The sequence below is a fragment of the Citrus sinensis genome, chromosome 3 (assembly GCF_022201045.2).
Source record: "Citrus sinensis cultivar Valencia sweet orange chromosome 3, DVS_A1.0, whole genome shotgun sequence".
NCBI lineage: Eukaryota > Viridiplantae > Streptophyta > Magnoliopsida > Sapindales > Rutaceae > Citrus > Citrus sinensis.
The window spans coordinates 37208969-37236922 of record NC_068558.1 but is presented as its reverse complement, the minus strand read 5'-3'; the positions used below and the strand labels follow the sequence as shown (position 1 = coordinate 37236922).

The 27954-nt window shown below is 32.3% G+C and overlaps 3 protein-coding genes and 2 long non-coding RNA genes across 8 annotated transcripts; 2 read left to right on the top strand and 3 right to left on the bottom strand.

Annotated features, from left to right (window-relative positions):
- The first annotated feature begins 1648 nt into the window (after nt 1–1648).
- Nucleotides 1649–3864, top strand: LOC112498236 (uncharacterized). Its single transcript, XR_008052716.1, has 3 exons — nt 1649–1883; nt 2006–3445; nt 3722–3864. It is a non-coding gene; the product is annotated as an uncharacterized LOC112498236 (long non-coding RNA).
- Nucleotides 3865–3952: 88 nt separating this feature from the next.
- On the bottom strand, nt 3953–6035 carry LOC127900534 (uncharacterized). The gene is made up of 2 exons (XR_008052715.1): nt 5762–6035; nt 3953–4266 (listed from the first exon to the last, which is right to left on the bottom strand). It is a non-coding gene; the product is annotated as an uncharacterized LOC127900534 (long non-coding RNA).
- A 938-nt stretch (nt 6036–6973) lies between these two features.
- On the bottom strand, nt 6974–10255 carry LOC102631162 (cytochrome P450 87A3-like). 2 transcript variants are annotated; one of them, XM_052435856.1, is made up of 9 exons: nt 9960–10255; nt 9527–9854; nt 8889–9038; nt 8551–8799; nt 8344–8433; nt 8115–8193; nt 7913–8001; nt 7537–7664; nt 6974–7395 (listed from the first exon to the last, which is right to left on the bottom strand). In XM_052435856.1, exons 1-9 carry the CDS (start codon nt 10157–10159, stop codon nt 7299–7301), a joined length of 1410 nt encoding a protein of 469 aa, XP_052291816.1. In that variant the 5' UTR covers nt 10160–10255; the 3' UTR covers nt 6974–7298. The 2 variants fall into 2 exon arrangements, with proteins under 2 accessions (XP_052291816.1, XP_052291815.1); XM_052435855.1 differs by having other exon boundaries at nt 7913–8019; nt 9960–10252.
- A 10891-nt stretch (nt 10256–21146) lies between these two features.
- On the top strand, nt 21147–24214 carry LOC102631470 (uncharacterized). 2 transcript variants are annotated; one of them, XM_052438255.1, is made up of 4 exons: nt 21147–21515; nt 21598–21736; nt 23511–23596; nt 23726–24214. In XM_052438255.1, exons 1-4 carry the CDS (start codon nt 21240–21242, stop codon nt 23855–23857), a joined length of 633 nt encoding a protein of 210 aa, XP_052294215.1. In that variant the 5' UTR covers nt 21147–21239; the 3' UTR covers nt 23858–24214. The 2 variants fall into 2 exon arrangements, with proteins under 2 accessions (XP_052294215.1, XP_006478739.2); XM_006478676.4 differs by having other exon boundaries at nt 21153–21515; nt 23716–24214.
- Nucleotides 24215–24431: 217 nt separating this feature from the next.
- Nucleotides 24432–26476, bottom strand: LOC102606874 (small ribosomal subunit protein S13, mitochondrial). 2 transcript variants are annotated; one of them, XM_015530475.3, is made up of 5 exons: nt 26314–26369; nt 26002–26100; nt 25655–25711; nt 24934–25178; nt 24432–24853 (listed from the first exon to the last, which is right to left on the bottom strand). In XM_015530475.3, coding segments are annotated over exons 3-5 (414 nt in total). In that variant the 5' UTR covers nt 25656–25711; nt 26002–26100; nt 26314–26369; the 3' UTR covers nt 24432–24685. The 2 variants fall into 2 exon arrangements, with proteins under 2 accessions (XP_015385961.1, XP_006478741.1); XM_006478678.4 differs by lacking the exon at nt 25655–25711 and having other exon boundaries at nt 24934–25158; nt 26314–26476.
- Nucleotides 26477–27954: the final 1478 nt, after the last annotated feature.

The following is a 27954-nucleotide window of genomic DNA, read 5'->3' as shown; positions in this document are numbered from 1 at the left end:
TTCTGCAGGGACCAAAATGCAAAAAATAATGTAACTTGACTGAGGGCAATTTGGGATTATGAAAATTTAACAGGGTAGTTTTGGAAGTCTGAGTTTGATTCCCAACCCGGAATCAAATCTATGGGAATAATTCTTAAACCCCACGTGATTCCAATTCTGTTTACCACTCTTATTTTGTCAATTATTCCAATTTTAAATTCTGATTCCCCAATTCAAGAACTAAACACACAGTTGAGGTATCAAAAAATTGACGGGTTGATGAATTTGTTGACATTCTCAACAGCTCAAAGTCAAGTAAAAGTTTCAAGCAAAAACTTATTGATTACATAATGATATTATAAATCATATAACATGTTATCAAGACACTAAGGGCTAGCTTGGGATTGTTTTTAAGAGAGTCAAAAGTGATTTTAAAAAAATAAAAGTACAATTTGGTGTTTTGTAAAATTTTTTTAAAAAATACTTTTGTTAAAATCACTCCATCCTACGATAGATTTGAAAAGCAGATCTGATTATGAGAATCACTTTTATATCTAATATAATTTCATACATATCCTCATATATATTATACAAATCTAAAATTATTGTTATTAGTTGGAAAATAAAATCGTTAATTTTAGGAGACTATTATTACCAATTATATTGAGACAACAAAACAAAAATAAAAATATAAAATACTTATTTTAGTTATCAATTATTAAATGTACATGATAAAAAATATTTTATATACATATTTATAAATGTTTAAATAAATTTTAATCAACATTATATTCAATTCAATTATTTATATTCTTATAATAGTTTAACAATAAGATTTATCAAATACATGCGATTGCTTTTAAAACTGACCGTACTTTTAAAAATAAATTTACCAAACATTTAATTAATTATTTTCAAAACTAATTATTTCTATAGTACAACTAACAACAATTATTTTTAAAAACTAAAACATTACTAATCTAATCCTAAATTTTAGTGTTAATAATATTTACCTTTTTGTTGTTAGAGTCTCCCAAAATATTGATCTACTTTTTTGTAAGACAATTGTATGTTGAAGGGACCGTGTTAGATAGGTGTCAAGAGCAGTAATGTTGTCATGTTATATTAAAAGTTTAGCAAATTCATGTTTTATAAATATTCTCAACTAAATCTCAAAATTATCTTTTTTCATTATTTGTTTCTTTTTTTTTTTTTTCGCAGATACACGGATGTATATTGTACATCAAGTAGCAACAATAAAGGGTGACTTAAGAGCGACTCTAATTGCAATCCGCAACTAAAGTGCGAGATCCTTTATATACACATGGGCGCGCTTAATTTTTTTTTTTTTTCAAGCAAACAGCTTTTAAGTCATAAAATTTAATAGAGTCAAATTTTAATATTATTATAATGCATAGCTTTACGCACGCACACTTCCACACCCACACACACACATATATATATTAAGATTATTATTTAGTGTGAGCGCTCTTATTTTTTTTCAAGCAAACAATTTTTTAAAATATAGAATTTAATAGAGTCAGATTTTAATATTATTACACTGCATGGCTTTGTAACCTGAGAATGATTATGAATATATATTCCAAGATCATTCTATTTTCATTTTAATGAAATTTCCTCAACTTTAATTTTAACAGACAGACGTGGCCACAGTAAGGTGCGGACGTTGAGTACAAGAATTGTGTCACCGCCTTAGGCCGTGCCAAGGCTTGGTTGCGATAACAATGCCTTATATGCAAAGCAACAACCTGCAACACAAAAAGTCTCTGTATTTGTCACAAAATCAGAAACAATAATAGGCATCTAAGAGATAAAGATAACTACCTGCAAGTTCTTGATTGGCGTTCTCTCTTCCACTGGGCTTCCAACCAAAAGTTAATTTCGTAAGTCTTAATTTTCCTCGGCAACAACATACACACACATATATATATATATATATATGATGCTTCTTTCTCTATTTGATAAAAGTTAAGGAAATTATTTTTTCTTGTTGCATCTTTTTTAGTTTTCTTTTCTCTCCATTCCCACATATATATGATGAAAGCACTTTTGCTGGGGGCCTAGCTAGGATTAAATCGCATTTATCTGGAGTTAAAAGGCCGGGGCATTGAAATTTGCCCAAATGTTCGTGAAGATGTTCAAATTGAAGCACTTCAAGCAATTCATGCTCCTCAAATTAAGAAAACCGGAATTTGACGATCTCTTCAAATAATGATCCACAACCTGAAATCATTTCAACTTCAGCTCCCAAAAAGAAAGCTAATAATTTTCATCGAGCTACACGATTATTGGTCACTTGCTGAAGAGCATTGCAGAAATTGGGCCTCGTTACAGAAAACCAAGTTACTCAGTTCTCAATTCACAATTGATCCTCGGTGTCAAGAATGAAATTGAGGAATACGTTGCAGATGTCAAGAAAGTTTTTACCACTGATCATATCTAAGGTAGTGAAAAATTCAAAACTTGTGTGTGTGAACTTTCTCGCGTATACCCCTGGTGGCTTGGTTTATGTGGATTAAATTATAGTTCCTGAGGAAGGGATGTCATTTCATCATTTTATAGATAGCATATGTTCGACGATTGAATCTTTGGGACCCGAGCATATTGTTCAGCTCATCCTCGATGATAGTGATGATTCTATGGTGGACCATTCTGCTGAGTTTAGAGGACACTTTTTCAATGCAGTTGTGGAGATGATTATCCTGAAACACTCATGGATACACCCGTCCAAATGTGCTGATGGTGAACTTGGAGCACTTTTGCTACTCATATACCTTTATGTTCCCTAGATTCATAAGACTACTCAGTTATGCAAAACTGATATTCAAATTGTTGTCAAGCATTATATAGCTTTGCTCCCAAGAAAGAATCGAGGTGGCCTGGCTAAGATTGCCATCGAATTATTTATGCTCAATTCAATCTTGGAAGCTGAAAAATAATTACGAGCATTGCAGCTGCCACATGATTGTTCATCTTGTGTACAGGAAGGGTCGAGTAGTGTAAATCGTGCACTTGAGGCTGTGCATAAAGCTATTCATTCTACAGAATTTTGGAGTAATGGGAGAAATGTGGTGGAAGTTTTGCAGCTTCAAGTTGTTGAACTCACAGATGGATACGGATCAACTTTAGGATATTTGTATGAAGCAATGAAGAGGGCAGAGGAGGCATTTAAACAGCATTTAGATGGTAAGGAGAAGATTAGAAAGGTGTCTAATGCTTGAAGAAGTCGTGTAATCCGACCAATACATGTAATTGCAGTTTTTTTGGAACCCGCTTACATGTGTAGTCAGAAATTTTGCAATTCGCACTTAAACTGAAGTTCTAATGTTACTAGTTCCCAATGTAGAACGGGAAGCTTTATCAAACCAAGTGCAACTCTGCAGCATAAATGCCTCAGATTTTTTCACTGCAACAGCATTGAAAATGCTAAATACAGTCCATCCTCGTAAGTTTTATTGATTTTTCTCCCATTAATCCTTTTTTTTTCAGTTAGATTATGTTTTATCTGTCCCTTTTGTTTCCTGGACATTGGCATTTTTAAAAAACAATTGGGCTGGCAATGGGTAAAAGGAATTGCATAATCGGTGCATTTTAGTTAAAGTTTTTTTGTGAGTTTATTGTCCCAATCTTTAAAAAAAAATTTTTAAAAATGTGGACCTCAAGTCTTCAATCCCTAATATTTTGGCATGTTATTGTGTGCATATATTGTGCAAATGTGTAGGGAAATGGTGCGAGTGTTGTGGTGAACATTATCCTGTATTATAGAAGATTGCCATGCGGGCTTTTGAAACAAACTTGCTCCACTTCATTATGTAATCATATTAGCAGCAGAATGCATTGATTGATGAATTAAGCATGAATATGGTTATGACAAGTGATGAAGTTGGTCATTTCGCTTGAGCAAAATTATCTTGCTCTTAAGCTTCAGCGGTAAGGAATGACTCTTCGCACATTGTGTAAGCACAATTATCATTTACGTATATAACCAATATGCAGATCATTAAGCTACAGTACTAGTTGATTTCAACTTACATTCACAAATCAATTAATTCTTTCACTCATAAAAGATGCTGGATAAGCAGTCGTTCTTACAATATTTCCTTCCTTAGTTAGGAATGTCGGGACCTAGTGTGATAGATGTTTCAAACATCTTGCTCTTCAAAAATGAAAATCAAGTTGCAGTACAACCAGCTGCAAAATGGCTATAAGCTGGAATGCTGGATTTCTTCAGGCTCAGGGCCACCTTTCAAGCTTGAGTATTGTTCCCTATACATATGCCAATACACATGCATTGATTAATTTGATAAGGATTAGCAACAATCTATTACCAAATATTGTAATCTACTTAGCAACCGGACTAAGTTCTTTATGCAATCATTAATTTATGTTTTGCGTAGCGTGTGTATAGCAGAAAGCAAATGAATGTTACCCTCAAATACAACTATACAAGACAAATATTTGTACAAGTAGTAATAGGCCATCATTTGATTTCACACCTTATTATGATCAAGTGAGAATAGGGCTATTGGGTGTCTTTGATCTGAAATTTTGAAGTAGCAAATAATATTCCCAGTCTTTCACATTCATGTACATATAAACTCTTTAACACCAGCCAATCTGAAATATGAATTCTTGGGTAGAAAGTTTTGAGTCTTGATAGTCAACAAAGGTGCTACTGGGTTAAACAGGAAAATTAAACCAACTGCAGACCTTATCAACCATGGAGTTATTGCAATCAGTGCTTGTATCTTCAATTATCTGTTCTATTGAATCACACCCACAACAACACGAATGATGTCATGCATTTAGACAATCTCCAGCCTTTGAGATTATCAACCAGTGTATACAACCTATTCCTTGTTACTTCCAATGCGTTAATATTTGTAAATAAAACCAAACCTATCCCATACCTCATCAAGCCATTTATAGGCATTTGAATACTACTATCATTTTGTAGAACATAGAGTATTAACATTTACTTTACTTCCTTACTCTCCAACAAGTTGTAACTCTCAATTCTATGGAAGAGTACACATTTGCATCAATTCCTTGGATTGTCTTGCATCAGCCAATTCTAGACATCCTCCAAAAACTCTAATTTTTAAGTGCACTTGCAATTGTTTTAATTGCAAGTGGTAAACCAGCACATTTTCCAACTACAGTAACTGCAGCCAGATGCGCATGCCAAGTATCTGCTTGAATCAATTGAACCAAAATACAAATGAAAGAAAATCTTTTGCTGAATCACCCACAATCTACCAGAATAAACATAATGTTTCTTCACTCTGACCAGCTCTTCCAAATACATTCTGATCAGATTCCAAGCCTAAATCATAAGCAATTTTTTCTTAAATTATGTTTCTGGTCTTGTGTGACTGTTATCTCAGCAATAATAACTTTGTCAAAAAACTTGTCTTCTATAGCTCGCCTTGCCATTTCTTTTACTAACATAATTTTTTCCCACTCCACCCATCCCATAACCCCAATCATATATCGACCATATCACCCTTCAATATCTCAGTACCATCGGTTCTTTGCTTCATCGTCATCAGCAGGGATGGGTTCCAGTTTTTTTTTTCAGTCTTTTTTCTTTCTATTACACAAGTAAACATAAACAACAATCAAACTATAAAATCGGTTTTTCACTAGCTAGATTAGCAAAGATCTAAAACAAAAGCTCAACAGCAGATGAAAACAGAAGATTGCAGAAAAGAAAAACTATGCAAGATAGTGATTCCTGAGAAATTAGAGATGAGTGCACCTCATGGAAAACCAGATCGGTTGCAGAGCTGTTTAAAGATGAGATAATCAAGATTTCTGTTTTCATTTTTTTATTTTTCTTTGCTGTCTCTCTCATCTGGATCTAGTCTTCTTGTCAATGCTGTGAATACAGTTGCCTTTTTAAGCAAGCAAGGGATAAATAATAAGAAAGTAATAAACCAACCGTCAATAATTGATTTGAAGGCACAAAAATGGGTTGGAAAGTCGTAATTCGAAGAAAACAATGAAAAAGAAAAAGAGTAACCATATTTTTATCAAGTACATATTTGTTTAGAAAAACCTTTTCATCGATCATGCACAATTGTATACCAAAGAATTTCCGTAAATTAATAATTTTAGGATCATAAAAAATTTATTCATTTAATGAATATTAGAATGTTGATAAATTAATAATTACTGATTTATTAATAAATTAATAATGTGTAGAGATGATATCATGTTCATGATAGGAATTTTTTTTTCCTAAGTAGAGAAATAGTATGATCTCTGACTTGATCTTTATTAATTGATTGAGTGAATCTGTTACTTGATATCTAAAAGATGGATCATAATTACACAGTAACTTATTGAAGAAGATTTTTTGGAGGCAACATATTAAGTTGATCTCTCTCTCATTTCTCTTAACATAACACATAAAATATAACAATTATTTTTCATCTGAAATGATAATGCAGTATGTTAATACAACAAAGAAAATCATAAATGTTTAGTTTCAAATTAGTTATTTGTTAATTTATATATTAATTGGATTTTATAAAAGAATAATTTTTAACAAATTTATCGAATTATTAATTTTAAGTCCTGTCATTATAAGATTGATTTAGTTTCTAATCATAAATTATCAGTGGGTTCCAAAACCCAAAAAAAAAAAAAAAAGAATTGGCCTATAATATAACAAGAAAGCTCAAAAACCACTAAGAATCTATTGCTATTTAGCACAATCCAGCAAAGATGATTGTTATGGGACATAAGTAAAGATATTTTGGACAAAAAAAAAACAAATATAAAAGATTACTTTGATGATCATATAGTATTTTTGTCGGGCATGTACCATCTGATCAGCTGCAATTTGGTCGATTTACATCCATTCAACATATATAGAATATAATCTAATTAATTTCTTGAAGCATGCACAATGAGAAATGAATTAACAAGCACTTTAATTTGGTTTCTTTGGATAACATAATGCGCAGAAATTGAAAAGCACTTTTATTATTATTTATTGTCACCATAATACAAACCGATACACAGTCTAGCGACTATCAGTATAGTATCTTCTAAACTGATAATCTTTTTATTGCATGGGTAGCTTAGCTACTTTTTTTTTCCCTTCTTTAGGGTGCATTTGAGAGTGAAATGCTGTAATTTTTAAACTGCAGCTGTTGTAGAGTAAAAAATATAACTATGGAGTAGAAACTAAAAAAAAAAAAATCTACTAAATTGCCAAAATCCATCTACAAATATGACCAAACACCTTAATAGTTGAGTTTTGACAGCCCACGCTCCCAAATGGACTCTTAAATATTGTGCTTTTCAGCAATTTTGATGTGCAGTCCATTTGGAAATTTGAGACCCGGCTGCTTAAAGACCTCCCCTCCTTTGACCACAGACCACCTGACAATTGTATATATTAAGTCGCATAAAATTAACCTTATCAATGATTAGGTCGTCGTCATCAAAATTAACATTTCAGTAATTATTTATTATACAAGACTAATGAACACATTTATGTATATTTTTTTATTAATTAACTACCTGTACTTTGTGACCAAGTAATGAATATAAACGGCCAAATGGACCTTGGCAAAATCGGCTCCAGCGCAAAGTCTAACACCACCTCCGAAACCCATAAAAGTCTTTGTCCCAGTATGCAATTCTTTACCCTATCATATAATAACATAGTCAATCCATTAAAAAAATGTAAGAATGGCATCATCACCATCAGAGTACTGCATCCCAAAATTAAGGCACCATCGGATATGGATAAAGTCAATAACATAATATCTGATTATTTAAACGGTGACCAGGTTACTTGATACAGAACCCTTAGAATCCCTTAGTCACATCTCAGAAATCTGGAGCTGTTTATTTATGTGGCAATAAATATTAAATTTGTAAGTGAACAAATCACCTTCCAACGCCATGGGTTGAATGCAAGTGGATCCTCATACTTATCAGCATCAAAATGAACAAGCGGAAGAACCATCATTATCACCCAGCCTGCTGGAATTGTATACCCTGTGTTTTAATAGTTACAATTATTCATAATTCTTTTAACATTAATTCCAAGGTCATATGTGCAAACGTATGTGTGTATTTTATTGTTAACTTGCCGTCTAATTCCATATCTTTCAGGACTTTCCTAAAAGTCACCGGCACTATGTTTGCCAGTCGAACAATTTCATTAATGACCTGTAATACAATACATGAAAAAGGAAATTAACAAATACGTGCATAATCAACAATCAGTATTGATTAAATATGAAAATATATATATATATATATATATATATAATAAGGCCTTCAGAATAATTAATTTTTAATCCTAATTAATTAACTCACCATATGTGTGAAAGTCATCGATTTATATTCTTCCCATGTTACTTCCGAATTCTCGTCCTCTCGGCGGCTAATAATTCCCTCGTGCTCTTCCTGAAACATGACACTAACAAAATTTATTAAGTGAAATCTTACCTTATAAATGCGACAGCTCAACTCAGCAGTACTGGATTCAGATTCCATATAAAATAATTAAGCTGTAGCACAAACCGTTAGTTCTGCCAGCACTTGAGGATGATCGGTAAGATACTTAGTGATCAAGGTGATGGATTGAGACACAGTTTCGAAAGCAGCAAAGAGAAGCACGAAGAGCAAGTCGATAGCGTTAGAATCATTCAATACTGCGTTTTCTTTCTCTACTTCTTCAAGTACACGATCCAAGAAATCATGACCTGGCACTTTTGTTGCTTTCCTCTCTTGATAAATGTCCTCAATCACCTTACGTATATGCTTGCGTCCCTGTGTAATTAATTCTCTGTCAATTCTGTCATTAATTAGATTGACAAATTAATTTATATGTGCATAAGGAGTAGCTGACTGGCTTGTACCTTAATACATTCATAGAAAGCGAATCCCGGAAAGTACATAGGAAATGAGACGATACCAAGTTTGAAAGCTCTGTAATTCTGTCTGAGTTTCTTTGAGTATTTACTTTCATCATAACTTATTAGCTTTTTGGCGCAAGACTCAAATATCATCTGCCAGTATACAGTACCCAAGTAATTAATTAAATTGATGATTATATATATATTAATAATAATAACAACATATAATAAAGCATTATAATAATATTTGATCAGATAAGTTTAGCTGAGCATTGAATCAATCGTAAGGAGTTGAACGGGACCTATGCGGAACTCATGTCGAATAAATCATGATCATTGATTTAGTGTTCAGTGCAAGCTCAAACTCAAATATCATCTGCCAGCATGCAGTGCCCAAGTAATTAAATTGATGATTATATATATATGAATAATAATAATAACATATAATAAAACATTATAATAATATTTGATCGGATAAGTTCAGCTGAGCACTGAATCAACCGCAAGGAGTTAAATGGGACCCATGCGAAACTCATGTTGGATAAATCATGATCATTAATTTAGTGTTCCGCGCAAGCTCAGTCGAACACATTAAACCTGGTCGAATTGATATAGTTTATACAGCTAGCTAGCTGGCTTACTTCTGCACAAGCGTCGCGGACATTGACAGTGCCTGGAGAGGAAGCCCATGAGTGTAGATGTGCGCGAGTTGTTTGATCAATTTCGTGGAGGAATTTTTGCCTCAGGATTTCACGGCCGGTGAGATGCAAAACCAAGCTTCTCAGGTACTTATGGACGCTACCATGTTGCGAGAGGAAGTTTTGATTTCCAAATATATGACTTAAACCATCAGTACACCAAAATAAAAGTGACTTATTTTCGGTGTTCATAATGCTATAATTCGTCACAGGATCCGTCGATACAATCACCTTCTGCCCGGCTATATTTGTTCGAAACACAGATCCATACCTGAAACGAACCCCACAAAATTAAATAAACTAATTAAAGTTATATGCATGTATATATATAATATAATATAATGTAACGTAATATATTTGATGATCAAGAGGTTACCGAGCCATTCGCTTTTTGATAAAGGGTTGGGTTTCGTATAATGAATAGGGAGTGAAAAACTGGATCGTCTCTCCGATGATCGGCAAACCCATTGAACCGGGAGGCAGTTTGCCATTGCACTTGGGGTTCGCCCAAGTATAAACCCAGTGGCTTATTTTCACAACAAGTAGGGTAACCAGCAAAACAGCAGCCACATACATTTTTGAACAATTTAAGTTTTGAGCTCAACGACCGATCGGTGTGAAATGCAGCCACTGGGACAGCTACTTATGCAGTGTCCTTTGACAAAAAGAGCTAAAAACGCGGACCAAGTCAAAAAAACAAAGGAACGTGAAACCTAGTTTGTTAAAAGTTAAGACCATATATCCAGCAACGCTTTTAATTAGCCTGTGCTAATTTATAAATTTATTAAATGTCTGAATGTTGTGCGTGTAGAGAAGTGAGAAAAAAAAAAAAAAACATATATCCAGCAACGCAGCCTTAAAAATCTTAATAAAATACACATTCTTAATAAAATAAACTATAACAGTGCAACAAGTAAACTTGTATTATAAAATTAAAATTTTATTATTAGAAAAAAATTATTGAAATTCTTTGTTACTTTATTGATAGAGAAAGTGACATATTTAAATTATTTGATGTAATGAAAAGAAAATATGATAGTGAAGGAAATAAATCATGAAATATGAACGTGTTGTAAATTGATATTATACGCCATTTTGTAAGCCTATAGTACTAGAGACAATTTTATAACACACTGACATACTTTTTTTTTTTTTTTTCAATTAGATCAAAATAATAACTATTTTTGTAATGAGTTAAAGCAGTAATAACATTGTAACCTCCCAACCATTTCAATTTATTCAATAAAAATTTAATTTAATTATTACTCTAATTGGAAAAAAAAAAAAGTATTGAATTGGGGACGTAAAAGATGGAGCTTTCTAGAAAGTTATTCTATTCAAAAGCTTCTGGACCATGCCAATTTGCTTTTGAATTTTGTCAGCAAAAGTCTAACATGCTCTGTTCAAACTTATAATTTTCTACGATTACCTTACCCGATTACACAATCCAAGTAGCTGTCAGTCACACCGCTCACTTCCACTATCATCTTCTCCTTTCAAACCTATAATTTTCTTTTTTCTTTTTTCTTTTTTCTTTTCTGGAAAAAAGCTGGCTTTCCTTGATTTTCGCTTTTTGTCAAAAATTATTAATGCCTTTTTTAATTTTTCTCGATCACACTTTTTTTCCCCCAACTTCCATGAGCTGAGCCGTTGTAGCTTTTTGAAAGAAACAGTATGGAAGCTATCAAGAAACAGGCAATCAAGCTCCGAGAACAAGTCGCCAAGCAGCAGCAAGTCCGTTTCTTTTCTTTTTTTAAAAAAATATTTAGACTTTTAATTAGTGAAATTTCTCGATTTTATTTATTTTTCATTAATTTTTTATGATTTGTACAGGCAGTATTGAAGCATTTGCTGCATCTTGGCAATGAAAATGTTGCGGTCGATGAAGCTGAAATTGAGTGTCACCAACAACTTCAAAATCTATACAATTCCACCCGGGTAAACAAGGTACTAATAATAAGGGTCTGTTTGGTATTGATTTATTGTAGATTTTGGTAATTACATATAGATTTTAAATAATAATTTTGTCAAATATGGTACAAACAGCCGCATCTTCTATACTACAGTAATACAGCTACAAGTGTTTACCAAATATAATTTAATTGCTACTCTTTTAAATATTAATTTGGTCAATATCATAAAGTCGTCGCGTAAAGTATGGTTGTATTAAGGTTGTGATTAAACATTAAAAAAATAATAATAAACAGATACCAAAAAATTAGGGCATTCCTAAATACGGGGCCCTAGACAACTGCCTAGTTCGCCTAACACTAAAACCGCCACTGATATATATGTATATATATGTATGTATGTATGTATAAAATGAGCTCTTTTAAATATTAATTTGGTCAATATCGTAAAGTCGTCACGTAAAGCATGGTTGTATTAAGGTTGGAGTTAAACATTAAAAAATAAAATTCATAAAGATTGATTCCAGAATAGCAACGGAGATAACATGGTTACTAGACAGTGCAACATTACGCCAATCAAAAAGGAAGGAGTTCGTTGAATTTTGTTTTTCTTTCCCCCGGAAGCAATGACGATCTTTTCTTATTTATTTGTTTATTTATTTATTTTGCTACTTATTCCGATTTAGGAATCTAGCTTGCGTTGACCAATAGGCCTTTGACTTAATAGGAAAGTTTTCTTGCATTCACAATATGTGAGGGAAAAGATTCGAATTTTTATAAAAATATTATGGAAGTTAATCGAAGTGTTTCCACAATTATTTCATAATTAAATAAAAAACAATTAATTTTATCTGAGCCAACGAGTCCCAGCAATGTAATGTGATCGTAAGAATCAAGATTGTGTTGGAGGATAAGTAGGTTCATCGTCCATCTAGAATATTTGACTTTGCAAGAGTCATTAATTTTCAATAGAGGCGGCGGAGAAATTGATCGACCGAAGAGAGGACTTATAATTAGTGCCACTTGCCCCCCAACTCAGAATTATTCAGTTGACTTCAAAGACAAGTAAACGCTATCATTTTCGCCGATTTTTTTTTTTTTTACTTGAAAAGATTTGGATCGAGCTTATGCTTTATGTCAAAACTCCTGATCATATCAAATAGGAGAACTAATGCATAAAATTAATCTCCGGTTAAATTGAAGATTTTCAATTTAATATTTAAAAGTGTGAAAATATTAATTCATCTCTATTTTAAAAAAAAAAGAATAAATAACGATACGTTGAATTTTTTTTTTTAATCTTCTTAATGATAAATGAGAATAAATTAATATTTTTAAAACCTTCAAGAGTGAATGGAAGACTGTCATTTTAAGTGGGGGAATATGCCAAACTTTATAAATTGAAATTTACCGTAAAACTAACTATAATATTGTAAACTAAACCTTTTTATTTAGTGGTAAAATACATTTCCGACATATGATGAGCGTCCCAAGAGAGTTTGAACTTCCCTAAATTTTATATGGTAGTTATCTTTCATGTGTTCTGGAGAATAGATATCCAAGCTAATGTTTGATAGACCTCTAAGTTATATAGTAGAATCTATTTATATAGACTTCTAGTAAAAAATAAAAAATAAGTATAAAACTAAGGGAAATACTGTTGCACTGGACTTTCTTTCTGGTGATAGCCCATGTTCATAGTCCAAAAGCAAATTGAAGTTTCCTAAATTTTAATAACTATGTGAGACTTGATTTTCAAGCTAAAGCTTGTGCAACTCTAGATTTTACTACAAAATTAATGTATGTAAATTTTTAGTAAAATTTAAATTGTATATGTTTGTAGCTTGTAATAATTTTAAAAATATACATGTAATATCATTGCATGTGTGATTATTGTTGAAAGGAAAAAAAAATTGAAAACATTTTTTTTTCTTAATGGCCAAACCATGGTTGAGCTAACTAAACTAACAAATTCTTGTTTAATCTCTATAATTTAAGTTAAGTAGTCTTTTAATTCTTATATTTCAAAAAATACCTCAAGATTTTCTTGCTATTAAATATGTTATACTCGTACCTTTATTTTTTTTCTTTACTTTTATAGTGATAATTTATCAAATAGAAGTAAAATAAAATTTAGTGTAATTTTTTTTTGTTATTATTTCTCTTTTAGGATTAATTTTATAAATTAATTTGTTTATACATAGTTAATTAGTAAGATTGTTGTAATTGTTTTAAATATTGCTTACATTGATTGATATTAACTTATTTAAAAATAATAATTAGCAAGATTGTTGCAAAATACCAGTTCTTTCATATTAATATTTATTATTTTATTTACTAATAAATAATTATTGGTTAATTTGCTAATCAATTTTTTCAATGGATAAATTAATTAATGTCGAGAATATTATAGTAAGGATATTATTGTATGTTGAAATTTGATTGTGTGTAGCACATGTGGCAGGTCACATGACCAAATCTTAAATAAAATTAATTAGTTTATGTTGAGTCCTAGTCAATAGGAGTTTGTTATTTAATTGGTTATTAGTAGCATAAGTGTCCTATTCAAAAGCATGTGGTTCTATTTTTTAGGAAACTTTGTTTTGCACGTTATGTAGTGCTCGGTTTCATGCTTTATTAGTTGGTGTAATTGCCTATATAAAGGCCATTGATTAATGAATAAATGAATCAATTCAGCACTTCCTCTTTCCTTTATCTTTTGTATTTTCAGCTCTACTCTATTTTTGTACAGAGGCTTTATTTACAACAGTGGTATCAGAGCAAGGTTAAGAAAACAGCAGTTAAGGATGATAGTCTCTGACATTTTCGTGCAACCTGCAATTCCACGCTTTGATGGTCACTATGATCATTGGAGCATATTGATGGAGAATTTCTTCAGGCCTAAAGAGTAATGGCAAGTAGTTTCTGAAGGCATAACAGAACCAGCAGCTAGCACGGTAGTGACGGATGCGCAGAAAACAGAGATTGAGGGGCAGCGGCTAAAAGATTCAAAGGCAAAGAATTACATATTCCAATCAATTGATCGTTCAATCTTAGACACCATTCTTTGCAAAGAGACCTCCAAAATGATATGGGATTCTATGAAGAAAAAGTATCAAGGGTCAACAAGAATTAAGAGGCAGCAGCTTCAAGCACTTCGTACTGAGTTCGAATTACTTTGTATGAAATCAAAAGAGTCAGTCACATAGTATTTCTCTCTAACAATGGCAATTGTAAACAAAATGCGAACTCATGACGAAACGATGACATATGTTACAATAACAGAAAAAATTCTTCGCTCAATGACTCCGAAATTTAATTATATTGTTTGTTCCATTAAAGAATCAAAAGACATTGATGAACTTTCAATTGATGAGTTGCAGGGATCCTTGCTAGTTCATGAGCATAAATTCTCCAGGGAAGATAAGGAGGAGCAAGCTCTAAAGGCTTTAACTAACAATAATGTTACAGCACTGAATAGATCAGCAGATCGAGGTAGAGGAAGAGGAAGAGGAGGACAAGGAAATAGAGATGGAGGTGGAGGTAGAGATAGAGGCGAACGAGGCAATTTTAGAGATGATGAAGACCAATCATATTTCCAAAACAAAGGTAGAGGTCGAAATCATCAATTTGATAAATCCAAGGTAGAGTGCTTTAGATGTCATAAATTCGGTCACTATCGTTATGAATGTTATACAAAATTGCCTAACGACAAAGAAAAGGGGGAGAAATCGAATTTTACAGAAAAAAAGAAGTGGAAACCTTGTTGATGGTTGTTCAAGTTGATAAAGAACTTAAGTCAGATGTGTGGTATGTGGATACAGGCTGCAGCAATCATATGTGTGGAAGTAAGTCACTATTTTCTTCCTTAAATGAAGATTTTCATTCTATAGTGAGTTTTGGTGATTGTTCGACTGTTGAAATAATGGAAAAGGGTGATATTAACATTATAACCAAGAATGGTTTTGTAGAAACAATTTCCAATGTTTTCTATGTTCCTGATTTGAAAAGTAATTTGTTAAGTGTTGGTCAATTGCAAGAAAATGGTTATGTAATAACCATTCAAAACAGTGCTTGTGAAATATATAACCCTTCTAGAGGAGTTGTTGCAGTTGTTCAAATGAATTCAAACAAGTTGTTTCCATTGAAGATTAATAGTGCACAATCTTGCTTAATGGTTGAAGTGAAAGATCCTTCATGGATTTGACACTTTCGCTATGGCCACTTGAATTTTGGTGGACTAAAAACTCTCTAACAGAAAATTATGGTTATAGGTCTTTCTGAAATCGTCATTCCCTCTTAAGTTTGTGAAGAATGTGTTGTTAGCAAACAACATCATTCTCAATTCCCTCCAAGGAAAGTCATGGAGAGCAAAAAATGTCTTGGAGTTGATTCATTCTGACAATTGTGGGCCGATAAAACCATCATCTAATGGAGGTAAAAAGTATTTAATTACTTTCATTGACGATTATACTCGAAAAACATGGGTGTATTTTTTGCAGGAAAAATCAGAAGCTTTTGGTATATTTAAAAGCTTCAAGGCTCGTGTTGAGAATAAAACAGGAAAAACAATTAAAACTCTTCGAACTTATCGTGGTGGCGAATACTGCTCAAAAACATTTGAACATTTTTGTATTAATCACGGTATTCGAAGGGAACTCACATCTGCTTATACACCACAGCAAAATGGTGTATCGGAGAGAAAAAATAGAACTATTCTCAACATGGTGAGAAGCTTGTTGAAAAGAGGGAGAATTCCAAAGAGCTTTTGGCCGGAAGCAGTAAATTGGAGCATCCATGTCTTGAATAGAAGTCCTATTTTTTTTGTTCTAAACATGACACCAGAGGAGGCTTGGAGTGGCCGAAACCCAGCTGTTGATCACTTCAGAATTTTCGGTTGCATCGTTTATGCACATGTTCCAGATGAGAAAAGGAAAAAAGCTTGATGATAAAGGTGAAAAATGTGTCTTTCTTGGCATAATTGAAGAATCCAAGGCATATAAATTAATCAATCCAATCACAAAGAAGATAATAATCAGCAGAGATATCATTTTTGACGAGGAAAGCACTTAGAACTGGAATGGGTAGCAAACTACACAAGTCATGTTTGACAATGACAGTGAAGAAGAAAATCAACAATTGTTACAACAACAAATTTCAGCAGTTCCTACACTATCAAATAAAGCTTTAATAACTGCTGAAACGTCCTCATCAGTTGTAGAAGCTGCTGAAGTAGCAGCTGAACCACGTCTTCGCCGAGGTCGAAAGAGGCCCATATGGATGCAAGATTATGAGGTAACTTGTGTTCAATCTGATAGTGATGATACAATTGCTTATTATGCTTTGTTCTCAGATTGTGATCCTGTTATATTCCAAGAATCTGTCAAGGATTTAAAGTGGCAAAAAGCCATGGATGAGGAGATATGTTCTATAGAGAAAAATGAAAGTTGAGACCTGGTTGACCTTCCAAAAGGGCAAAAATCCATTGAGGTTAAATGAGTTTACAAAACAAAATTGAACAAGGATGGTGGAATTGACGAGTACAAAGCCTGTTTCGTTGCAAAAGGGTACAAACAAGAACATAGTGTTGATTATAAAGAGGTGTTTGCTCCAGTTGCAAGACTTGACACTATTTGTTTAGTGTTATCCATGGCTCCACATAATTCCTGGCCTATCCAATTAGTTGGATGTAAAGTTAGCATTTTTGCATGGCGAATTGGAATAAGAGGTGTATGTTGATCAGCCTCCTGGATATGTGAGGCAAGGTCATGAGAATTAGGTATACAAATTAAAGAAAGCATTATATGGATTGAAGCAAGCACCGAGAGCGTGGTGCAGTCATATAGATGCTTTCTTTACTAAGGAAGATTTTCTTAAATGCCCTTATGAACACACATTATATATTAAATATAGAGGTGATACGAAAATATTAATTGTGTGTATATATGTTGATGATCTCATTTATGTTAGTAATGACATAGCCATGCTTAATGATTTTAAGAAATCTATAATGATTAAATTTGATATGACTGATTTGGGGTTGATGCATTATTTTCTTGGCATTGAAGTACTACAATCCTTTGCTGGTGTCTTTATTTCTCAAAAAAAATATGCTCTGTAAATTTTAGACATGTTCATAGTGAAGGATTGCAATTCGGTTTCGACTCCAACAGAGTATGGTATGAAACTCTCAAAGAATGAAGCTGGAAAAAGGGTGGATACTACTCTTTACAAACAAATTGTTGGGAGTCTCATGTATTTGACATCAACAAGACCAGATATTATGCATGCTGTCAGTTTAATTAGCAGATACATGGAGAATCCAAGTGAAGCTCATCTTTTAGTTGCAAAGAGAATTTTTCGCTATGTGAAAGGCACTGCAAATTTTGAATCTTGTACAAAAATGGTGAAAATTCAAACTTGATTAGGTTCTCAGACAGTGATTATGCTGGAGATATTGATGATAGAAAGAGCACATCTAGAACAATATTTATGTTGAATTTTGGAGCTGTTGCATGGTCATATAAAAAGCAACAAATAATGACTTTGTCAACAACCGAAGCTGAGTTTGTTGCTGCAACATCAAGTTCATATGAAGCTATTTGGCTGAGAAAGTTACTTGAAACTTTACACAACCAGCAGCAAGGACCAACTGTGATCTATTGTGATAATGTTTCTGCAATAAAACTCTTAAAAAATCCAGTCCTCCATGGAAGAAGCAAACATATTGATGTGAGGTTTCAGTTCTTGTGTGATTTATGTAAGGATGGTGTTATTGATTTGGTATTTTGCAGGAGTGAAGATGAATTGGCAGATTTATTGACTAAACCGCTAAAACTTGCAGTTTTTGTGAAACTTCGAAGTATGCTTGGGATTTGCTCTTCAAAGGAAGCTGAAGTTGTTTAAAAGAGCGGATTACAATTTGGTGTATGTAAACTGATTTATGCAAATATCAGTTTAAGGGAGGGTGTTGAATTTTGATTGTGTGTAGCACGTGTGATAGGTCACATGACCAAGTCTTAAATAAAATTAATTAATTTATGTTGAGTCCTAGTCAATAGGAGTTTGTTATTTAATTGGTTATTGGTAGCATAAGTGTCCTATTCAAAAACATGTGGTTCTATTTTTTAGGAAATTTTGTTTTGCACGTTATGTAGTGCTCGGTTTCATGCTTTATCAGTTGGTGTAATTGCCTGTATAAAGGCCATTGATTATGAATAAATGAATCAATTCAGCACTTCATCTTTCCTTTATCTTTTGTATTTTCAGCTCTACTCTATTTTTGTACAGAGGCTTTGTTTATAACATTGTAAAAGTAAAGAAAAAATAAGGGAAATAGTGTAACAAATTTAAGAGCAGGAGTGCCTTGAGATATTTTTAAAATATAAGGATTAATGGATAAATGCTTATTTAATCTCTATAATTTAAGTTAAGTAGCCTTTTAATTGTTATATTTCAAAAAATAACTCCAAATTCTCTTGTTATTAAATATGTTATACTCATACCTTTATTTTTTTTCTTTACTTTTATAGTGATAATTTATCAAATCAAAGTAAAATAAAATTTAGTGTAATTTTTTTTTTGTTATTATTTCTCTTTAGGATTAAGTTTATAAATTAATTTGTTTATACATAGTTAATTAGTAAGATTGTTGTAAGGGTATTAAATATTCCTTAAAATTGACTAATATTAACTTATTTAAAAATAATAATTAGCAAGATTGTTGCAAATGTATGGAAAATACCAGTTCTTTAATATTGATATTTATTAGTTTATTTACTAACAAGTGATTATTGGTTAATTTGCTAATCAAATTTTTCAATAGATAAATTAATCATGGTCGAGAATATTATAGTAAGGATATTATTGTAAAAGTAAAAAAAAAAAGAGTAAGGACAATAGTGTAACAAATTTAAGAGCATAAGTGTCTTGAGATATTTTTAAAATATAAGGATTAATGGGCAATCAAATCAAAATGCAAGAACTAAACAAGCATTTATTCTAAACTAATTTGATTGACAAATCAAAGAAAAGGAAACTAACCTTATTAAGTCAAAGAGTAGGACTATTTGAACTCATCAAGTTACTCACAACTTTTTTTTAAAATAAATCCATTACTGGAATTTAATTAGTAGGGTTTTACTCCATGCACCCTAAAAAGTCTAAAAACTAGCTTCTATTAAAATATTATCGAGAACCAGCTTCTCAAGTTTTTTATTTAAAGCCAATCTCTCAAAAAAAATTTCAAATTTATAAAAATTTCAACTGCTATGGATAGAGGAATAACTAATTAATGAATAAGAGGCTTTCAGAATCTCATGAAATCATAGAGGAATTATGATTTATGAGAATTTCGTTGTTAGTTCATAGTAATTTAGAATGTAAATTAAGAACTGCCAAAAAAATTGAGTCATCCTTCTGAAAAATTGAAGACAAGAGTTTTAAGTGATTTGTGAAGGAGGAGAGGAGACATGGTTCATCACAAAAATGGAGTGTGAGAATAATCTTTATTTATTTATTTAAATTACATTTTCTTGTCCTTAAATGTGATTTTGTTGAAGGATAAATTAATAATTAATAAATTTATTAAATAATGGGTCTAAACTCTAAAGTAGGGATGACAAAAAGTGAGTTTGGGCTGGGCTTTTTCAAGCCCAGGCCCAAATCCACTTTAAGTTAAGTATGAGGGTTTGGGCTGGGCTCATACTTTATTTATTGTTAAAATTTTTTTAAATTATTATAAATTTGAAATAAATTAATGATAAAAAAGTTATTATAGTTATAAATAAATTAAAGAAAATGAATATTTCAAAGTAAAATAATAAACAAAGCAAATAAAAGCTTATAAATTTAATTTTTTTTAATATTAAATTCTCTAATTCAAATATTCTCTTAATTAATTAACGCATAAGAGATAGTTTAATATTATAATTTTAATTTTTTTGAATCATCATTAATTTATAAATTAAGAATTTAAAATTTTTTTAAGTTACTTTTCAATTTTAATTATATTATTCTAGTTTATAAATTTTTTTTTTTTAAATAATGGACTTGAGCCTGGTTCGGAATTTTTTATTAAGCCCTTGTCCAATGAGACGACCCGGACTTTTTTGCCCACCATAGTAAAAAAGGGTAAAATCATGAGTTCAACTTATTTTCTCTATAAACGAAATTAAACAAAAATTGTTTGGTTTTAACTTAAAACGATTAAAACCAATTTAGAAAAGGATAGAAATTAACTGCAAACCTCAAAACAAACCTATTAAAAACTAAACTAAATTAAACCAAATAGTAAAAAATGTCCAAAACAAATCAAATCAAACCAGGTATAAACTAAACTGAACCAAATACTAAAAAGTAAACCAAAAGTATTAATTTTTGAGAAATAACTGATGGACATAAAATCAATTTACCTTTTTTAAGGTAACAATTTCTATGAGAGAAGTTATGACAACTACTGCTTGCAGCTGAATCTGCACTATTCAGTGCCAAAATTTGAAAAGTTATTATCACTATTCGTTTTTTTAATAAGTTATAATTTAAAAATTGAATTTAAAGTTTTTATTATTTCTTCGGTTTGATTTCTGAGATACGTTCAGGTTCGGTTTGATTTTTTAGGAAAAACCAAACCGAGCCCGAATAAATCAAATTCAAAGGAGAGGGCTTGAGCATTCGCAAAGTTATTGAAAGCTTGTTTATTTGCTTGCAGAGTTTAGTGAAAAGAACAAAATCTAAGATCCATCAGCATGGTATCCGAATCCGACAACCCGGAGCAGAACTCATCCGGACTCATAATTTCAAACAACGATTCCATTCGATCTTTTCTTCTCTCCGCTTCAGAAGACGTTCAGCTCCCGCGAGAATTGCGAGAAACTGCTTTGAATCTCTCCTCTTTGAACAAAGCTCCATACAAGTCAATCCGACAAATATGGGTCGGGTCTCTCCCTTCAATCCGACCCGACTTGTTTCGCCTCTTCTCTGGCTCTGAGTTCGTCTTCACCAGCCCCAAGCCGAGGGAGAAGGTGAGAAACAATAATGGGTAATGAAATTACTTAATTAATTTCGATGCGCTTTTTGACTGATAAAAATGTCTGTTTGTTGAAGAGTGAAGAACTGAAGGCGAGATTAAGGCAGCTAGCGGAAAGAGCGGAGAGGGATGAGTATCGAGAGCTTGTTAAGGATATATTGCCCAAGAGCAGTGCTACTGAACCCTTCTCCTCTTACAAGGATCAGCTTGGTTTTGGTAAATTTTTTTTTTCAACTTTAAATAATTTATTTTAGTTTATTTTTAATTCATTCATTTGGATAGTTTGTTTATCTTAAGCATGTCAACATGCACTTTCAATCCAGCTAGTTTTAATTACCGGAGTTCGTTTAAGGCTGTAGTTTCAAACTAGATGACTATTGCAAATTTGACGGAGTAGGAGGATGATTTTGGGGATATCATTTACGTCTGTGAAGATTGGTTTTCAGATATTGGGTGACTTGAAATGAATATGGTTTGTTTACAAGTGCGGAAAAAAATTTATATTCAACTCAACTAATCACAAATGAGGCTAACGACTTGGGGGTTTAATTGCCCCCAAGGACTTAGCTGAGTGGGTTTTCAACCAGCTTTCTTTGGATGGACGCCTGAATTCAAATCTTGCGGTAGGGACTAACATATCAATTCAGCTTTTGTTATGTGAACCTGTTCCTCTTCTAGCAAGATTGTATTCTTTTTGTAAATTTTTTATCTGTCAGCTTTTTTGTCCCAAGTCTTGTTGACTGTACTGCATATCTCCATAACTCTGTAATTGTAATTGTCCTTCTGCTCTAGTTTTACATTGATACCATATCGTCTGCAAATAACAGGCAACAAAAAATATCAAAAGTTTTCCTTAGTCATGTGAATTAGGGACTGACATGCTATTCTTTTGCAACATCTCCACAAAACTTGTCCAAATTTATATTCTTTCTCCTAGAACATGACCCAAAATTTATTAATCTCCGTCTTCACAAATTTCGTCGCTTGAGCCACCTTAAAGCTAAATGTAGACACAACTTGACTATCACCTCATCCCCCCACCAACAAGATTGCTTTTAGCCCATTTTGTGAGAAAAAATGTACTGACTATTGGAATTTGTATGCTATTTGGGAGAAATCTTTGTGAGCTTCCTTTGTTTAGGCAGTTTCTTTTTAGGTTTTTCACTTCTAAGTTGAGTGCAACCTCTACAAGTAATGAGAATTTCCCTACACTTATACGTGCGTAGATTGAGAGTAGTGGAGAGATGCAAGAGGCCCACCAATGAGTGCATGGGAAACTCACCAAGAGTATGTATTGGAAATGCATCTATAGATTGAGACCACTGAGTTGAGAGAATTCAAGTATAGAGCCTCTGCAAAAGAGTGATTGTATCTCTATAGGGTATAATTCTGAGAGCCAAGAGAGATCTGTCTAGTGGAAGAGATTAGAGGTAGAAGAATCTTGTCCATTTTACTTCATTGATCGAGGGTGAGAACCTTTTTCAGACTTCCATCGGTTTAGATCAATTGGGAAAACTGCAAAATGTAGTGTCGTATCTTTTTATTGCTTGTTTCTCTTATTACACCATTTTTGACACCAACTTATTTGATAATACCTGAATTTGTGCTCAGTTATGCTCTTCTGAAATTTCTCTGTCCCACAAGCTTCGTGCCTATTTTGTGTATGACTTTAAGTATCACTTTTTTTCTTGTGGATGTATCAAGTTTTCTTTATTTTTTTCTTTTTCCCTTTCTTTTCTTTCTACTGCAGTTATTGGCTAATTTTTTGGTATTCAAGACCTTAATGAAGAAATCAATCAATTGCACTGGCCTAGCACTAGCCACACACTTCCAAATTGTGCTGAGCGTATAATTTGTGCCACTGTATTTATGCCATTGAGCATCATGTTTACTTTTTTCACTATTACGATTTTTTAAAATCTTCTTTTTTAAGTTCTACATTTTGATTTAGATGCTTAAGCTTGTATAAACTCTTTTTCATATTCTGCAGGTTTACATGTTGTACTTATAATGTTTACCGGCTATTTGGTTGGGTATTTAGCATTCAGAGCATTGTTTAGCGACAGCACTGCCATGGTACCTTTTTAAAGACTATCTTAAATATAAGTACACTTTTTTCTATTCCTCTGGTTAAAATTGTTTCTTTTGCCATACATACATTGATGAGATTGATGGACTCGAACCTTGATTTTCAGAGTGCTGCAGGAGGCATCCTCGGATTGGTTTGTGGCATGCTCGTTGAGACGCTTCTTTTTATTATTAGAAGTTCCAATCATGATAACAAATCATCTGCTACTGCTTCCAAGCAAAAGAAGAATCAGTAGGCACGAGCTTTGATTAGAAGGTGAGAGTGGATTACACATCTTTTTTCATGTGGCAAGAGTTAAAATGTGAGAATATCGAACGTGAAGGTTGCTGTCATTTTCGAACCTCACTTGCATTTTTCAATCCTTCCAAAATGGTTGGTAAAAGGGGTAGTATTTGAAAGAGATTATTGAAAATGCAGTGATTCTAATGCTCTGGTTCCTTCACTGTTTTATTTTTTTTTTACAAATTTGTTAATCAACCATGGATTAGGTACTGGTCGAAAAGTGACATTGAAGAGATTTTGGATTTGTAAATTTATTGTGTGAATACAGGTATAACGATGTAATCTAATTGTCTAATACAGATTTTCCTTCCTGGTTGGTTTTATTTCACAGTAAACACATATCTACAAGAACCAATCTTTATGTTTATTGTTACTTTATTAATGTTTCACAACATTAAAATACCCAACAAATTTGTTATCAAACTATTGCCTTTAATATTCACGTGTTGAATTCAAGGCAAAATATAATGTTTTCATGAACAAATTCTATTTGATGCGGGTAGGAAGAAGTGATATTTTCTTTTTAAAAAAAAAAAAAAGGAAAAAAAGAGAGAAATCAGAACTAAGTCAAGTCAATACAGATTGATCCCTTCTTTTACCCATTTCCAAAGGGATTGGGGTTGCATCTCGACTTCATAACGTCAAGAGCAAAAATTAACAAGCACACTTCTAAAGAAAAGAGATTAAATAGATAAAAGTTAACTTGAAAACTAGTTGAATTTGTCCTAAAACTTATTTGTATCAAAAAAATAATTCACAATATTCTGATATGTCACAAACAACAGCCAATAAGTTTAACGAGTGGGTTTCTTCTTCCCTGGAATTGCAACTCTTTTACCCTTACGGGTCCTAGCATTGGTGCTGGTTCGCTGTCCTCGGCAAGGCAACCCCTGACTATGTCTAATACCTCTGTAGCATTGGATGTCAACCAATCTCTCTACATCATTTTTAATGCATCGCCTCTGAAACATGGCAAAAGCAAGTTTGAATATGAAAAGAAGAATCTGAAGATATAACATAGACAAGTGGAAGAGAAAGCTACCAAATCTTCTCCAGTCAAGTATCTGGAAACTTCCTCACGAAGAGAATTGAGTTCCACTCCAGTTAGTTCCTTGGTGAGTTTGTTCCCAATGTTTAGGTCACAGAGAATTTGGTGAGCCCTTGAGCGCCCAATTCCATAAACATGCTGTAGAGAGGTTTCAAGTCTCTTGTCATTTGGAATCTCTGTGTTTCCCACACGAAGACCTTGTACGCGTAGACCATGAAACTGCAGAATACAATATGACACTAATGGTTTGTTTCAACCATATTCCTCCACTAGGTATCAATGCAAATATATCATTTAAGACACCAAAAAACTTGTAACAGAACTTGACTGAGCTTTGCAAATAAATCAACTGGGCAATCAGTTGAAAACATTGCCGCCAAATTAATGCACAAGACAACAAACACAAATCACTGAAGACTAAATTCACAAATATTTAGAACCTGAAAATTCTTAAATCTCCAATTAACCTGATGTCGCGTCTGATAAAAATGTGAAAACAATGGTCAATTAGCATACAGAACTTTACACCTTAATAACTAAGGCCTTTTTTCTTCTCAAAAGTAATGTGCTTATATGCATTAGCTCCATTCATAAACAAGTTTCTTCCCAGAGAAAGCGAAAAGAATTCAAAATCCGAAAACTATTTTCTAGATGAAATTGAAAGACTCCATAGAGGGTAAATTATTTCATTCAGTTCCTATTACATAACACCTACTGTTATACGGAGTAGTGCAGCAAATTAATCAGTCATTCCCATAGTTCCATTCATTTTCTGCGAGAACAAAAACAGACATTAAAAAGTTAAAATTCTATTCTCTATGAAGATTTCTCTTGTAAAATATTGTCAATGAACTCGTCGTTGCTTTCATTCTAGAGGATTAGGATACATTGCTAGGTATGCTGCTTACTTAGATTAAAAAATTAAAGGAAAAAAAGAAAAAACCACCAACAAAAATATCTACAAAGGTCATATACATCATAAACTTGAAATTTTCACTAAACCCTAGAAACTCTGAGCAAATGAGAAAGATTGTCACATAAGCAGCGACGAACTGAACTCACCGAAATGGTCTGAATAAGCTGCCGACTGACATTGGATAACATCCCAACGGAATTGCGTAAACTAATCATCTTTATGTCGATCCGGTCCTTGCGCCTCGGCTTAAAAGAGAAAACATTGAGCATGAATATAAATAGTCAAATAGCACCTAATGGTTCACTTGAACCTTTTTTCAAACAGTTGGGGTTCAAGGTGGCAAATTAGACATTTTATCAAACAGAAGATAAGCATCCAGTTTAATTCATTCAACCGAAGAGCAAATAGCATCCAACACAATAACAAGAAATCACTATGTCAAATCACATAATTTTTACCTCTGAGTCTGAGATGAATCGGCAGTCGCAGCTGTGAAAATTCGAAAGAGAGTTGCGAAATGACGAGACGTGAAGAGTTTTCAGCTTTAATACACGAAGGGCATAACTGGAAATTCAAAATAATAAAGGGTTAGAAATTGATTTTCAGGTCAATTCGAAGAAACCAAACTGTAGAAAATTAAAAACGACCGAGGAATTGCTTTAAATTTTTAAAAAATTTTTTTTTCATTTTTATGGTGGTCGGTTTTATTGTTGATTGTTGGGTGTTGTTTATATGCCCCTCTTGATATTTTGTATGGTCGTCGATGGTGACAACTTAAAATTTATGCTGCGTTTACTTTTTGGATTCGAGTGGGAATTCTTGAATTAGGAGTGTGGAGTGGGAGTGGGAGTGGGAGTAGGGTGTTTACTTAGACTAAATGAAAGTATGGATTGTCAATTAGAATCACAATTCTTTGTTTACTTTGTCTTGAATTGAGAGTAAATTGTTTTAAATTATAATTTTATCCTTGTGTACAGAATTATAAATTGTAATTAAAAAATTAATAAAAAATATATTTGGAAAATAAAATAAATATTTTATTATATTTATAAATTAATAATAATTACTAATATTCTTAATTATGTAAATCATAATTTTTTATTAATTTTAATTTAAATTATGTGAATAAAAATTATTAATAATAGCAACACAAATGAAATATTATTATTGATAATATAGTACAAAATTAATATTTTTTTAGAATAAAATATTTATTATTATTAATTAAATAAATAATTAATATTTATTAAAATTANTGTNTAATATTATTAATTTAAATATAATATTTATTTATTTTTATTTTATTAAATTTAATAAAATAAATATGATATAATTATTACTTTTAATAAATATGATATTATTTATTTTATTAAATATTATTTATTTATTTTAATTTTAATTATAAGGATAAAATGAGAAGAGAGGGAGTGGATTCCCACTCCCCACTCCAAAATTGAGTGGGACCCACGGATTCCCACTCCCACTCCCCTCTTTTTTAAGATAAGTAAACAATGGAGTAGGAGGAATCTACACTCCACACTCCCACTCCAGCAAGTAAACACTACCTTAGATCAGTATCGTGTCAAAGTTTAAATCCGAGGATTTGTCTGTATTGGAGTTGACGAAGCGCTCTACTAGTGGTGCATCGATATTGCCGATGACTTGGTGCGAGTTACAATGGCCTGGTTTGAGGGCTTATTAAGAGACTTCCGAGATGCTTAATTTAGATGGGGTGGTTGCTTTGTTGAGTTTTGTAGGTTTTGTTGTGTTTGTAGTTAGTAGTTGATTTTGTGTTATGGTGTTTTGTGTTAGTTTTGTAGTACTATTTTCATTTGCATTAGTTGAGATTGGCAACGGTCCGTAAAATTTCTCTTGATTGTAAATAGGTTTAACAGGTGAAATTCTCTTTATTTTTTCCTTTTGGTTTGTAATTATATTTGTTGTTAGGAGTTGCCCTAACCTAAACTTGAGTTATTGGTTTTATCCAATTTTTTGTACTTAAGTTTAGTGTCATGTATTTATGTCCCTATGACATTTTATAATTGGACTGATTTTGGTCCTTAATAAAAGGTATACTTTTTTATAAAATAAAAAAAATC

Bases quoted from the DNA above. Each gene is read 5' to 3' on its own strand.
- LOC102631162 (XM_052435855.1), bottom strand. From the start codon at position 10,159: ATGTATGTGGCTGCTGTTTTGCTGGTTACCCTACTTGTTGTGAAAATA. The intron at 8,434-8,550 runs GTTTGTGCTACA...GTCATGTTTCAG, and splicing joins AAGTGCTGGCAGAACTAACG to GAAGAGCACGAGGGAATTAT. The intron at 8,194-8,343 runs GTGAGTTAATTA...ATTGTATTACAG, and splicing joins CGATGACTTTCACACATATG to GTCATTAATGAAATTGTTCG.
- LOC102631470 (XM_052438255.1), top strand. From the start codon at position 21,240: ATGGTATCCGAATCCGACAACCCGGAGCAGAACTCATCCGGACTCATA. The intron at 21,516-21,597 runs GTGAGAAACAAT...TGTTTGTTGAAG, and splicing joins GCCCCAAGCCGAGGGAGAAG to AGTGAAGAACTGAAGGCGAG. The intron at 23,597-23,725 runs GTACCTTTTTAA...AGAGTGCTGCAG, and splicing joins TTAGCGACAGCACTGCCATG to GAGGCATCCTCGGATTGGTT.
- LOC102606874 (XM_006478678.4), bottom strand. From the start codon at position 26,070: ATGATTAGTTTACGCAATTCCGTTGGGATGTTATCCAATGTCAGTCGG. The intron at 25,159-26,001 runs GTGAGTTCAGTT...TGTATTCTGCAG, and splicing joins AGCTTATTCAGACCATTTCG to TTTCATGGTCTACGCGTACA. The intron at 24,854-24,933 runs GTAGCTTTCTCT...GCCATGTTTCAG, and splicing joins ACTTGACTGGAGAAGATTTG to AGGCGATGCATTAAAAATGA.